Below are 15025 nucleotides of genomic sequence, written 5' to 3' on the forward strand. Positions count from 1 at the left end.
ACTGCTCATCTCATGACTAATCCCCGTCGTGTGTTTTTGCAGGGGTGGTGATCCTGAGGTTCAGAGAATGACCCACCCAAGGGCACAAAACCCAAAAGTGAATTCACCAAGTCTTCTGACACCTTCCCCAGAGTTCATTCTGTTGTATCCACATGAAAAGACTTCAGTACTTTTCCATTTCTGCTAGATGAAACAAGGTCAGGTACATAATTCCGGAAAAGGAATGACAGAAAGAAAAATCTTCCTAGGTGAAGGTCAAGAAGACAAAATAGGGAGGAACATATACCATTCTATAGCTAGGCCTGTGCCTGACCATGCACACAGCTATGACGTACACAGCTCAGGGCAAAGGAAATTGGTCACATCAACCAGCAGTGGGTTTTTTAAAATCAAGCTTTATTACTTATTTTTTGGCACCATAGTCAACAATTCATAGAGTGTGTTACTTCAAGCCACTCGGGAGTACCAGGGAATACCCCCACTCCCCAAAACACATCCCCACACACAACAGGTGGTACAGAGGGGTATATCCCTGCCTCTGCACTACAAAAGACAGTGAGTCTTTTGTAAAACAAATCTCAATTCTTATCTGAACAGCCAGGTTCTGAATTTCTGTCGTGGCTTTATTCAGGCAAATCTATCATCATTCTTCATTCAGGACATGTAAACAATTATAAAGCAGTTCTCAGTTCCTCCCGAACACCTTCATTTAACCCCTGAATCATTGCCTGTAGATGCTCGGCTCTTGTATAGTGTTGCAAACCCATCTCAGCTCAACTTAATTCAAATTCAGAAACAAACAAATAAACAAACAAACAAAACCCCACACCTGCTCTGGATCCTGCACCCCTAGTCCTTCAGGGGGCAAAGTCCCAATTAAAAGGACCAACAGTGCTTCCTGTTCAATATAACATGTATCAACAGTCCTAATCCCGGATGCTAAACTATCTCTGATACAATTTGGGGCTTAATCCACGTCTGCATCAGGCATTTCCTGAATTTACAATTACTCCACAAGCTGAGAAAACAAAACCACCATAGCCCAGACTTTCATGTAAGCATTTGGGCCTCAACTATTAACCTGTACTCTGGGGAGGGGCAGCAGGGCGGGGGAGTAGGCGTGGGGGGCTTACTTCAGCTCAGAGGGAAATGGTTAAGGTACCACCTACTTTCTGAAAGACAGCAGAGACAAAGGAAATGAAGGAGGAGACCAAGAACTAAACACCTCACCATATTTGTAGAAGTGAGAAAAGCCGATTCCATTTACTCTGTCATGTGGATCCCTTAAGGACTGTCCAACCTACGAGAGACCTCCTAGATTCTGGGACCCCTGAACGATCTCCTCTCCTAGTCATGGGTACAAATATATAAAGCACAGGTTGGTAGATTTCTAAATCTGATATGACTTCTCCCAAATGTAGCTGTTTTCAGTTGCTTTATTATTGTCCCTCTGCAACAGAACAGAGATGGTGGGCGCCGGGGTGCCATCAGGAACGCCAGAAGGAGGAGGTCAGAAAGCCCTTGGGGACAGGAATCTCCTTGCGCTGCAAACATTTCTGGTCAGGGAAAGATGGAGAAAACAATGATTTTCTGGTAACGTGCCTTCCCACAATTACCAGCTGGAAGCTTTGAGGGACAGCAAGCTTAAGTCCCACGGGACAGTGGTCAACACCGGGAAAAGACCAATGGTGGTGCAGAAGACTTCTGCTTCTGTATGAACTGCAGCAGAGGACAAGGGGAATGCTGCTGGTCATGCTGCCCCCGCCTCGTTTCCCAGCGCCCGGCCTTGACCTTCACGACCCCCGTTTGCCCACTCGGGCTACTGGAAAGTGGAAGTCAGTGGGCTGTCTTGGCAGACCCACCAGAAGCTTCTACGGTGTCTGTCATACTTAACCTCTTTAAAGAGGGTTTCAGCACTGAGAAACAGGGGAGGAGTCTGGCTGAAAGTGCAGTCTCTTGTCATAGAGAAAAAGTGACCAAATTTCCCAGTTCCCCTGGCCAGACACTGAGAAAGGAACCCTGGCCAGCCTGTAAAACATGTATCAGCGAGGGGCGCCTGGGTGGCTCAGTCAGTTAAGCAAGGTCATGATCTCGAGGTTCTGTGGGTTTGAGCCCCATGTCAGGCTCTGACAGTGTGGAGCCTGCTTGGGATTCTCTCTCCCTCTATCTCTGCCACTTCTGTGCTCATGCTCTCTCTCTCAAACATAAATACATAAACTAAAAAAATCCCGCAAAACAAAAACATGTATCAGTGAGACCAGATTCATTGAGGATATTTTATTCATCCCTTAGGATAGCTTCCCCACAGGCAGTAGGGACAGTGACATCTAGGATGATGAAACAGCAACCCTTAAGGTTAAGGGGGATCCTGGACAAAAAAGTAGGGTTCAAAAAAAATAGGAAGAGACTGTAATCCGAGAGCATAGAGGTCCAGGACTTGTCAAACACAGGCGCCTTCAAGGTCAACAACAGCTCGAGAGGTAAGAACTTACCTCTAAGAACTGCTTGAGGCGTATGAAGGAACCCATCTGTCCTGAGCTTGTGATAGCTTCAATCCTGCAGGAAGAGGAAGACAATACGCAAGTGACAGCTATGATTGCCCCGTCCCTTTTAGAGGAGTTAGGGGCACTGCCGATCTACGGGAAGCGGGAGAAGGGGGAGATCAAACGACTTGGGCAGAGGTCTTTTGGACCAAGGATGCTGTCATTCTTCCAAATGGTCTCAGCCTTCTTTTCAAACCAGGGGATAAAGGAGAGGACGTTCCTTTCCAAGATCTCTGTGAGCAGACAGGATAGATGCTGCCAAGATCTCTCCCCGCCCCGAAATGCCAGTGTTGAGAGGAATGAGAAGGGCACCCAGAGGCGGACGCCATGACAGTCAAGCAAACTGGCCGACAGATCAGTTTCTCCAACTGATTAAGGGAGCTTGACTCTTTGGGTTTAATTCACGACCACATGTAATCACCATCCCTGATTAGCTGGGGGAGTTTGGAAAACAGAGTTAAAGACATGTCAGGTATCTGAATCCAGAATCTTCCTAATTCATTTTTTCATTTAGCCAATAATGTTTAAGAAACTCTCACTAGAGTTCAAAAGCACTTACTCAAATATCAAAAAGAAGGATAGGAGAAGATGTCACACTTAATACGATGGCCTTTTTTTTTTTTTTGAGAGACAGACACAGAGTGAGAGAGGGGGAGGGGCAGAGAGTGAGGGACACAGAATCTGAAGCAGGCTCCAGGCTCTGAGCTGTCAGCACAGAGCCTGACATGGGGCTCGAACTCACGAGCTGGGCTGTGAGATCATGACCTGAGCTGAAGTCCGATGCTCAACTGACTGAGCCACCCAGGCGCCCCAATACAACTGCTTTTAACAGAGTCAAACCCAGCGGCACCCAAGGGCATTTGACACCATGGGTTTTACTCATTGAATCCCGTGGTGTCTGTTCAACAGGTCACATACCTGGGGAAGTAGTCCTCTTTGATGAGAAGTATCATCTTCCAGAACTGTACCTGGTACTGCTTCATGAGGGCATTCCCACACACCTCCAGGGGAAGACAGGCACCATCAGAGAAGGGAAGGCAAATTCACACTCACCCAAGAGACCCAAAGACCCATAAAGCACACCAGCCCTTTGCCTTTCCCTCCTACCAAGAGTCTCAGTCACAATGCCACTTAGCTAGCTAAGCAAGGGAACAAATGGAAATACCCAACCTTCTTCTGAAACATTTGTCTGTATAGGACAAAACCTCCGTGAAATAAGATAGCCAAGAAACCAGGTATTTTCACAAACCGGAGAATGTGAGTCTAACTTAATTGTTCTTCTTTGAGTCTACTGAATGGAAACCTTTCCAAAGGTGCGGTGTTCCTCCCAACCTTAGTAAGCAGGGCACCACCATGTTCTCAAATTTATTCATGGTCTCTGCTCACGTCCTGTGACTTCAGAAGCTCCAGGGTGACTGGAAGCATTTGGCATTATAGGCCCGATGGCCCACATCTGTTATGGTATGTGCCCTAAGCCTTTATCCTTTAAGAAATGTCTCCTGTCCACAGAAACCCTTACCCTCACTCTACAGTGGTGGCCCTTCATAGGCAGACAGGACCGTATAGAACCTTCTGGATGAAGGAGATAATGTGGCCAAGGCTAGTTGATCATATTTGCTCTCCTGGGAATGAGGGATTACAAAAGTGAGCCGCCAGTTCCACTACACTAGGTGACTGCACTGAGGCAGAGGGCTATAGCCCAGGATGGCCACCTTCTCCACCGTGCAGAGATCTAGAGAAAACTGGCCTAAGGAGCAAGAATGAGCAGCCTACGGGGAGAGCACAAGAAGGACCGTGTAGCCCCAAAAGGACTCTTGGTACCTGGTGACATTCTAGTTCCTAGTTCCAGGCCCACACGAGAGTCAATCACACATCCTACCCTTGGTTCTGGGAGTCACTTCTCTATCCTTGAAACAAACATCCCTTTTTGCTGGTGCTGGGATGTACAGTTTTTTCTTTACAGTGAGAACACAACCACACAGAGAAGGAAAGCACAGTGGGAAGAAAACCCAAAAGCCTGGTTTGTCTTTAGCACTTGGGAAAAAATGTGTAAGACTGGATCCTAATGCTGTTCACCAATAGCCTATTTCCATACTGCTTCCCGATTCACGCCACGCAGTGGCACAAGGCTGCTTCAACCACTGTCCCCCTCTCGTGTGATAACTGCATTACATACCTCCAAGAAGTCAAAGAGGAGAGTGGCTGTCACATCTGACAGGGGCTCCATATTTAAGATTTGTGCCAACCAGCGCCAGCCATGATTTAAGCCGTGAGGGTGAATCTGGGAGCGAAGACACTTGGTCATGATTTGGTCTCCTTGTATCCGGAGATCTAAACTCCCAAGGTTATCATCCAGCCATTTCTAAGTGACATGAACCCTCAGATCATCTCAATCAAGCACAGGCCGCAGGGCAGACACAGCACACGCCGAACAAATTCTGTTTTCAAATGTCCCAACACACCGGAACCCACACATTGCCTACAGGATCCCTTCAGTCCACATCTGACAGCTCTGGTTTCAGGGAGTCCGCTGACCAACAGTTATCCATACAGATGTTTTATTTATTATTCTTGGGACCTTTAGCACAGAATGTGGGACACAGCAGGTACACAATAAAAACTTGGATTCAATCAACTTACATTTCCTTCTCTTAGGTCTCTGAGTACATTAACTTCTCCATCTCTAATCTGTATCCTTTGAGAAAAGCACTAGGCTGGCAAGTCAAAGACCCGCACCCCAGCCGTGGCTTTGTCACTATGTCACTATAGCTCGCTGGGACTCCATCTGCTCATCTGTGATGTGAGGCACCAACCAGGTCTAAAATGACAGTGACGGGGTGCCTGGCTGACTCAGTCGGTAGAGTGAGCGACCCTTTTTTTGTTTGTTTGTTTATTTACTTTTGGGGGGGCCTGGCTGGCTCGTCAGAAGAGCATGTGACTCTTGATCTCAGGGTCGTGAGTTTGAGCCCCATATTGGATGTAAAGATTATTTAAAATAAATATAACTTTTAAAAAAGTGTTTATTTTTGAGAGAGACAGAGTGTGAACAGGGGACGGAGAGGGGCAGAGAGGGAGACACAGAATCGGAAGCAGGCTCCAGGCTCCGAGCTGTCAGCACAGAGCCTGAAGTGGGCTTGAACTCATGAACCATGAGATCACGACCAGAGCTGAAGTCAGAGGTTTAACCAACTGAGCCACCCAGGTGCCCCAGAGCGAGCAACTCTTGATCTCAGGGTTATGAGTTCAAGTCCCACGTTGGGCCTAAAGCTTACTTAGAAATAAATAAATAGGGGCGCCTGGGTGGCGCAGTCGGTTAGGCGTCTGACTTCAGCCAGGTCACGATCTCGCGGTCCGTGAGTTCGAGCCCCGCGTCAGGCTCTGGGCTGATGGCTCAGAGCCTGGAGCCTGTTTCCGATTCTGTGTCTCCCTCTCTCTCTGCCCCTCCCCCGTTCATGCTCTGTCTCTCTCTGTCCCAAAAATAAATAAAAACGTTGAAAAAAAAAAAAAAAAAGAAAGAAAGAAATAATAAAATGACACTGTGTCATTTTTATTTTGAGAGACAGCACGAGTGGGGAAGAGGGACAGAGACAGAGAGAGAATCTGAAGCAGACTCCGCACTGAGCGTGGAGCCAAACGTGGGGCTCGATCTCACAACCCATGGATCACAACCCGAGCCGAAATCAAGAGTCAGACACTCAACCGACTGAGGCACCCAGGTGCCCTGACACTGTCATTTAGACTCACTCCATCTAATAGAATCTTCTATAGAACCTTAATGACTGGTTTACAACAGACTCTCATCTCACAGACCCTCTTATAAACTCAGTTCTTTAAAGCCTCAGCTGACTCAATCACTGAACAAAAGGTTCTGATAGTCCAAAACTTCCTAATAGTTAACATCAACTTCTCTAGAACATACCTAGGGAGCGACAATACATCATCATGTAACCAGACTGCCCACTTGGCAAGAAGGGCAATAGTCCCTGTGGACAGAATACACGAACACAGTCTGGCCTCTCTCTTGAGAGCAAGTCTTTTCTACCACCTGTTGTCGGCCTCCATACGGCCACCGGAGCTGGATGATGGCGGCGTAGAGTCGGATCATCCCAGACATGCGCTTTAGAAAGTTGTCCTGCTGTTCCACTTTGGAGTCCTTCACTTGGTAGCCAAGCGTCCTGTGTGGGAAGAAAAAATTCAATGTGACAAGGCCAAAGTGAGGGTGACAAATCACTTATTTTTTATGGCTAAAAGAAACAATCTAGTACTATTACATTTAGCATTATTATTAGTATTGTTACTTTAGATATTTATTTATTTTGAGGTTAGGGAGGGGCAGAGAGAGAGGGAGAGAGAATCCCAACTAGGCTCCATGCTGTCAGCACAAAACCTGACACAGGGCTCAATCCCACAAGCTACAAGATCATGACCTGAACCGAAATTAAGAGACGGTTAATTTTGGGGGCACCTGAGTGACTCAGTGGGTTAAGCATCCGACTTGGGCTCAGGTCATCTCACAGCTCATGGGTTCGAGCCCAACATCGGGCTCTGTGCTGACAGCTCAGAGCCTGAAGCCTCATGTTCTGACTCTATCTCTCAAAAATAAACATTAAAAAAAAAATTTTTTAAAGAGTTGGACACTCAACCAACTGAACCACCCAGGTGCCCCTTATATTATTATTTTTTTAAGTAAGCCCTAGGGCCCAATGTGGGGCTGGAAATCACAACCCCGAGATCAAGAGTTGCAGCCTCTACCCACTGAGGCAGCCAGGCACCCGTTTTTAGCATTATTCTTCTTATATGATTACATATCATTACCTCTGCAGAAAACTTTGTTTGCAAAGCACACACATCCACAATCACATCCGTGCATCATCACATAAGCCTTGTGAGGTAAACTCACAAATTTTTTTTTAACATTCTGTTTTTAAGCATTGTCTGCACCAATGTGGGGCTCGAGTTCACAGCCCTAAGATCAAGAGTTGCACACTCTCCTGAAGGAGCCAGCCAGAAGCCCCAAACTCACAGGATTGATGGATGTTATGACCCCCGTTTGCAAATAAAATGATGCTCAAAGAGCTTACATGACTGCCCCACTTTGCAAATCTATTAAATGATGAAGCAGGGCCAAATTCTAAGACCCCTCCCGCCCCCTAATTCTAGATCCAATATTCTTTCCCTTAAACTATATTGACTATTCCAGCTGAATCCACAAATTCCCAAAGCAGCGAGTTTGCATGAAAGACACTGGATTCTCTGATAGAAAGTCAAGGTACATATGAGGAGTTGTGAAGGGAGGGAGAGCAAACCCCAGTTCTCTCTGTATTTTATTCAGACCCCGGGGAGAGTGAGTGAGGAGAAAAACTACCTCACCTCTGGTAGTCTTCCAAAGCCATTCCCTCCTTGAAAGGTGGGTAGAAGGGAACTGAGTAGGGGCACTTCCTGTGGAGATGGGCAAGAATGAGGTCGCCCACTCTGGGGTGGAGCTCCCAGATCCCAGACGCCACAACCGCGATGGGGAATGCCGCTTCGTGGTGAGAGGCCACCTCCTCCTCTCCTTGTTTCTGCGGGAGCAGAGACGGGACCCTTGGTTACTCTGGAGAGAAGCAGAAGGGCTGCACACAGGCCCATCCCCATACCTCTGGTTACAAAGTTTCTCACCACAAACTTCTCTGCCAGCTTGTACTGGACAAAATCCAGGCCCTGTGGGTTAAGTGTGACGGACACAGAGCGCCCGCCAGACTGAACTGGTTTTCCGGAGAGCAGGTTGTGGATCTTGTCAAAGATCTCCTTCAGCTTTGAGCCTGGGTATGACAGAGATAAAGTCAGTTAAAAGATTCAACTGCAGGCCACGCTGCTTCTCATCACTGCAGTAAGAAAGCCTCTATGAAAACCCAGCCGGGCAGCCCCACACAAAGTCAGAGTCTAACATCAAAATACTGTTGCAGAAAAGTACACGACAAGCAGATGTAGATTGTCCCGGATGCAGGAGTACAGAAGGCATGGTACTATTTCAAAGGAATTCCTTATTTGGGAATGAACAAATTCTGAAATCGACATACCAGAGAGATAAACAGGATGGACATAGCTGTTAAATGGCCACAGATCCCGTGGGCTATAGCTGGCGTCCCTAAAGTAGTCATTTGCATCTCTAGGAAAACCGTTCTAAAGGCTCTTCCCAGCTCTCAGTGACTACCCCCTCCTCTGGGACCTGCCCTCCAGCCTCAGATGCACAGAAGCGGGCTCCTGGCGGCTATATTTGTATTCCGGATCCGGTAAGCCCCAAGCCCACACTGGCTACAGTTTGATTAGGAGTAGACCAGCTGAGCCAATCAGCCAGCTCACAGAGTCACGTCCTGGAGGTGGCTGGCCCTGCAACACACACACTCACGAACACCGGGGACTTGCATCTGCCAAGTGGACCAAAGACCAGTGGTCTACCTAATAAGAGATGTACAGAAGGAAAATGAAAGAAAAGGGTCTGAAGGTTTCTAGCTCCTGAGACCTAGCCCCATTCCTGCCAGTAGATTCTGAGAAACACCCCTTTATCTTTAGATTAAATGTCTTTTTCTTTTTTGGCCTATGCAGATCTGAATTGGTCTCCATTACTCAAAACTTAATGAGCTATCAAAATAGTAGCACCCACTCCTGCTAAGTCATACTTCAGTACTACTTTACTGATGGTTTCAAAGGACCCCACTGGCCAAATTCCCTGTCAATTCCTTCCTCCATGCCTCTCCACCCCAACCCTAGGGCTGGCATGGCCTCCTACATCCCATATGCCACACCAGCACCAAAGAGATTAAATTCTGCCCCGAATCTAACCGCTGCCTTTAAAGAGGCAGGAATGAGATCATTTCTTTCCCAGTCATTCAGCATGTACTGAGCACTAACTCTAGAGCAAGTCTGCATCTGGCTCTTCAAAGACTCACAGTGATGGTGCAGACAAAGGGAACATATTCAAAGAAATATGCAGAAAAGTGAAGGCCAGCAAAACTAGAGCCTGATCGGATGTGGAGAATGAAACAGAGAGAGCAGTCAGGGGGAGGACTCCCAGGGTTCCAGCCAAGGTGCCGGAGTTGCCAGTGGTGCTCTGGTTCCTGAGAGCAAACAGGGGAAAAGGAGGCATAAAGGAGGATGGGGAGCTGATGTCTGCATACTCTGAACGTGGGGTAGGAGAAAGACACCGGCAGACGTCCCCCAGGGGCCAGAGCGAGGGGCTCTGAAGCTCTGAGGAAAGAGTCCACCAGAGGGACACTGGGGAGCCACCCGCACAGAGACAGCATCTGCAGCCCTGAGGGTAAGTGGACTGGGAACCAAGGGTGACAGCGGACTCCTGGGAAGCACCTCCAGTTAGGGATTAGGGTGGGGACAGGAGACTGAGGAGCCCACAAAGGAGGAAGGGAGGTGGCAGGAGAACCTAGAAATTCATGTTGCCATGGAAGCCAAAGGAAGAGAGTTCGTAGAGAAGGGAATAATCACCAGGACCAAAGAGAAACGTGAGGAAGGCTAGAAAAGACAGATCTTGAACCAAAGGAAACATACTTTAGGATGTGAGTAACTCAGCATGTTTAAAAGAAAAGGAGCCTGTAAAAGGGAGTAATTTTGCAGAAACCAGGAGATTAGGTGATAAGCAATTGAGGCAAGTCTTGAAGGGGATGGGAGAGCGGGGAACAAAGGCAGAGGCAGAAGGGGAAGCGTGCATGGACAATGCCTCCCTCCACATGCAGACACGGACTAAGAGGCAGGGGTACACGTTGTGTACGTGTGGAAAAGGCTGGCATCTGAGTGTCCCTCCCACTGAAGGAGGAAGCAAAGCGGTCTGTGGTTGGCTGAGGGGTCAGGACTGGGGACAACCCTAAGGACAGCAGTGAAGGTGAGGTAAGGCTGTCAGGTCAACCTCGCCCCTGTTGCTGTTGCCAGCAAAGGAAACAGCACTTTAAAGCCCAGAGGTGATATGCGGTTATTGATTTATACCTTGTCCTGATCCAGAGAGAACCAGCAGGGCGATACATAAGTTCCATCACGGGGCCTCTTGTGGGCAGGAATTATAACTTTTCTACGTTTTCCAGGCAACAAGTGAATTAGGGCAAGCGGGACCCATGCTAAGTCAGAGCAGCTTTTCAGCTGTTCGTGCTCCCCAGCCACTGGGCAGCATGGCCCGCAACTTGGAGGCTTCCACATCTTGACCTCTACAAAAACAAACCTCTGCTTCCGAATGAAGAGAAAAAAGGGACTTCCCCCTGTCTGCTTCTCACTATCTAGAGCTCAGTCTCTGGAGAGAAAAGGAAGATGTTCTAAAGTATGAAGGCAGGTTTAGGGGAGCCTGGGTGGCCCAGTCAGTTAAGTGTATGACTTCAGCTCAAGTCATGATCTCACAGCTTGTGTGTTTGAACGCCATGTCGGGCTCTGTGCTAACAGCTCAGAGCCTGGAGCTGCTTTGGATTCTGTGTGTGTGTCTCTCTCTCTGCCCCTTCCCTCCTCACACTCTGTCTCTCTCTCTCTCTCTCTCAAAACTAAACATGAAAAACAAATGTTCAGGCAGGTTTCGAGCTTGGATAAGCTAATGGCTCATGTTGTAGAACAAAAGCAAAGAGCGTATGTTACATCCTAGGTTCCCTGAGTGATGTTTTCAGCAGTAACTTTTTTTTTTTCTAAATATGGATTCTTGTGATATATTTTTTCAATGTTTACTTTATTTGAGAGAGTGAGAGTGCAAGCAGGGGAGGGGCAGAGAGAGGGAGACAGAAGATCTGAAGCAGGCTCTGTGCTGACAGCAGAGAGCCCAATGTGGGGCTCGAACTCCCAAACTGTGAGATCATGACGTGAGCCGAAATCAAGAGTCAGACCCCAACTGACTGAGCCACCTAGGCGCCCCTTCAACAGTAACTTTCAACTTCAGGTAAGACCCTTCTTAAATAATTTACTGTTGATATACAGCTTATTTATAAATCAAGTCAACAAACACGTAATGATCGCCTTCTACATGTTGAAGAGGAAACAAAAGAGAGTAAGACATAACTTACACGTGCCTGACCCAACGTCATGTCATTTGTTGGAACAGACTCTGTCTACGGGAACCTTATAGATGAGGAGATGTGGAGTCGTACAAAATAACAAAGTGAAGCGAAGGGCCATGTTCTGAACTCCTCTGACCAACCTGCAATGGTGGAGATTTGGCTCACTGGGATGGTGGCAGCTTTCTGGAGGTCCATCTTTACCTTTTTGGCCTGCCAGGAGAGAACAGCGAGAGGGCAAATAGTGTCCGGAAGAGTTGAGTAGATGACAGCAGGATTAGGGAAGGTGACGTGCTAGCAACATTCCTCTGGGACACGGGGCTGTTCAGAGCACTCCCAGGCCCAGACAACTCGCAACTTACAGCCCTCCGTACCTGACTGTCTTTGCTGTTGGTCAGCTCCTCAAAGGCCAACACGCACTGACTGGAAACATCCTGCAGCTGGTGGTACCACCGCATTGTACTGTCTTGTACCTTTACTTGGAGGTCTGAGGAAGAGAAGAGAGGCTCTCGTAATTGTACTCACTGAACCCTTCACGTGAGCCAGGCACTGTTCTAATCAGCTGATACAGGTATTAATGGCTTTCAAGGACCCTAGGAAGTAGATACCATCATTATCTTCACTTTCTACATAAGGAAATAGGCATAGAAAGGTCAATTTGCCAAAGTCGCATTGCCAGGAAGTAGAAAAACCACATTCCCGTGGACCTGGCTCTAAAGCCAGCATTCTTAACCATGATGCTCGACTGATTCTCTTACATATGCAGTGAACATACACTGCGTAATATTTATTTTAAAAAGTCAGAGCAGCAAAACCTGGGATGATACATCTACTAGAATTATACAGAATTTCAAATCCTCGTGGCAAGTACTGGAAGTCAGGCTCGGCCTCAACCAAACTGAACGTAATTCAGTAAACGTACAGAGTTTTACATTATGTTAACAGTTCCGGTAAATTGTCCTGAAGCTTAACCCGATATTCAAACATATTCTTGTCTCCTTTCATGTTCTGGGCTAAAGGACCGTATCCACGCCAACACCCACCTTCATTCTGTTTCCCTCCTGGGCCCTGGCTGGGAGCTGGGGTCTCTCTGTGGACCTCTGGCCCCTGCTGCATGTGTGAGTCTTGCCGCTTTACCTGGGCCTCCAAATCCTGCCTCCTCTTGTCCTCACAGGCCCTGGCGATCTCCTGCTGCAAGCTTGTAAGGAGGTCCCGCATTTCCTGCAGGGCTCTCTCAGCCACAGCCTGGTCCTCTGCCGTGGGAAAGCCGTTCTGTCAGGGTGACAGAGGCAGAGCTTAGCGTCTATTCCCCAGGTACCTGTGAAGCTGAATCACAGCTCACACAATACATTGCTAAATTGGAACTGTTGCACCCCATGGAGTACCCACATTCAACATGCTGATACCTACTGCGTTCCTGTCCTCTTAAAGGTAATACTGATTAACCATCACATCCACAGAGTATGGATTTTTCCATGCTCTCACCAACAATGCTCGGATAATTCTTTAAAAGCTTGTGACAACAGTCTAGATTAAAATGATACCATGTTGGGGCACCTGGGTGGCTCAGTTAGTTAAGCGTCCGACTTCGGCTCAGGTCATGATCTCGAGGTTTGTGAGTTCAAGCCCCATGTCAGGCTCTGTGCTAACAGCTCAGAGCCTGGAGCCTGCTTTGGATTCTGTGTCTCCCTCTCTCTCTGCCCCTCCCCTGCTCACGCTCTGTCTCTCAAAAATAAATACACGTTAAAAAAAAATATTAAGGGGCGCCTGGGTGGCGCAGTCGGTTAAGCGTCCGACTTCAGCCAGGTCACGATCTCACGGTCCGTGAGTTCGAGCCCCGCGTCAGGCTCTGGGCTGATGGCTCAGAGCCTGGAGCCTGTTTCCGATTCTGTGTCTCCCTCTCTCTCTGCCCCTCCCCCGTTCATGCTCTGTCTCTCTCTGTCCCAAAAATAAATAAACGTTGAAAAAAAAAAATAAAAAAAAAAAATATTAATAGCTCGGAGCTTTTTACTCTTGGCTTTCTAGGTAGACAATCATATTGTTATCAAATTACATTTCCTCAAATATTTCTCCTTTGTCTTATTACATTTTATTGGCTAAAACACCGTTAATGACATCAATAATTTGTTACTATTGTAGCAACATGGTACATTTTTATTTCTTTCCCAATTTTAATGGCATGTCTAAAATATAGTCTATGTTTTTAATGTTGTTTTGAGAGAGTGAGAGAGACAGAGACAAAGAGAGAATCTCAAGCAGACTCCACGCTCAGCAAGGAGCCCAAGATCACGACCTGAGTCCATATCAATAAGACACTCAACTGACTGAGCCTCCCAGGTGTCCCTAAAATGTAGTCTTAAATGGATACATAATCTATCATGTTCATGAGAAACATTTTTTTTTAAGTTTATTTATTTTGAGAGAGACAGAGACAGCACAAGTGGGGAGGGGCAGAGAGTGAGGGGGAGAGAATCCCAAACAGGCTCTGTGCTGCCAGTGCAGAGTGTGATGTGGGGCTCAAACTCACAAAACTATGAGATCATGACCTGAGCCAAAACCAAGAGTTGGACACTCAACTGACTGAGCCACTCAGGCACCCCGGGAACACATTTTAGTTTTTAATTTACTATTATTTTTTAATAGGAAAGGATGTAGAATTTCAGCATATACTTTTACAACATCTAACAAGACAAACATATGACTTCACTCCATTAACCTATTAATGAAATTAAGTTCATGAAAAGACTTCATAACAATCAATCCAGCTTTTCATTATCCTTAGAATAATACCTCTTTGGTTATAGCACATTATTGTTTTGAGGCACTGATAAATTTGACTTATCATTATTTATTTATTTATAAATGTTTATTATTTATTTTTGAGAAAGAGAGAGACAGAGCATGAGCGGGGAGGGGCAGAGATGGAGACACACACACCGAATCCGAAGCAGGCCCCAGGCTCTGAGCTGTCAGCACAGAGCCAGCTGTGGAGCTCAAACCCATGAGCAGCGAGATCATGACCTGAGCTGAAGTCAGACGCTTAACCAACTGAGCCACCCAGACGTCCCTACTCATCTTTTATTTAGAATTTCTGCTCATAAATGAGAATGCATATAAGCCGGAGTGATGTTCCCATTTCTTTCAGTGTGCTATTTTGTTAGAATATGACCACCAGAATCGTAAGACGAATCGAGAAGTGCTGCCATCATTTTGTATATTGCCCTACAAATGTGTTTTGTAGTTTTGCCTGTTAAATCAACGAGGCCTCCCAATTTATTAATTAAATAAATTAATTAATTACTGTGTACATCTATGTATGTAGGCAGGTGGGTCAGCAGGCTCCATGCTCAACATGGGGCCCAAATTCACAATCCCAGGATCAAGAGTTGGATGCTCCACTGACGGAGCCAGCCAGGCACCCCTTCATTTATTTCTAAAGATTTTATTTTTAAGTAATCTCTGCACCCA

The 15025-nt window shown here is 46.9% G+C and overlaps 1 protein-coding gene across 2 annotated transcripts in view; it reads right to left on the reverse strand.

The window, feature by feature from the left end:
* Positions 1-362: 362 nt before the first annotated feature.
* GLE1 (GLE1 RNA export mediator) overlaps positions 363-15025 on the reverse strand; it is a 31176-nt gene continuing 16513 nt past the window's right edge. For both annotated transcript variants that reach the window (XM_047830636.1, XM_047830637.1), the window contains exons 7-16: positions 12601-12829; positions 11932-12044; positions 11701-11770; positions 8202-8344; positions 7914-8104; positions 6589-6718; positions 4720-4824; positions 3462-3544; positions 2493-2556; positions 363-1556 (exon numbers count right to left, since the gene is read on the reverse strand). In XM_047830636.1, coding sequence (XP_047686592.1) covers positions 1488-1556; positions 2493-2556; positions 3462-3544; positions 4720-4824; positions 6589-6718; positions 7914-8104; positions 8202-8344; positions 11701-11770; positions 11932-12044; positions 12601-12829 — 1197 coding nt within the window. In that variant the 3' untranslated portion in view covers positions 363-1487. The remainder of the gene's footprint in view (positions 1557-2492; positions 2557-3461; positions 3545-4719; positions 4825-6588; positions 6719-7913; positions 8105-8201; positions 8345-11700; positions 11771-11931; positions 12045-12600; positions 12830-15025) is intronic.

This window comes from Prionailurus viverrinus, chromosome D4 (assembly GCF_022837055.1).
Source record: "Prionailurus viverrinus isolate Anna chromosome D4, UM_Priviv_1.0, whole genome shotgun sequence".
In the NCBI taxonomy this organism is placed as follows: domain Eukaryota; kingdom Metazoa; phylum Chordata; class Mammalia; order Carnivora; family Felidae; genus Prionailurus; species Prionailurus viverrinus.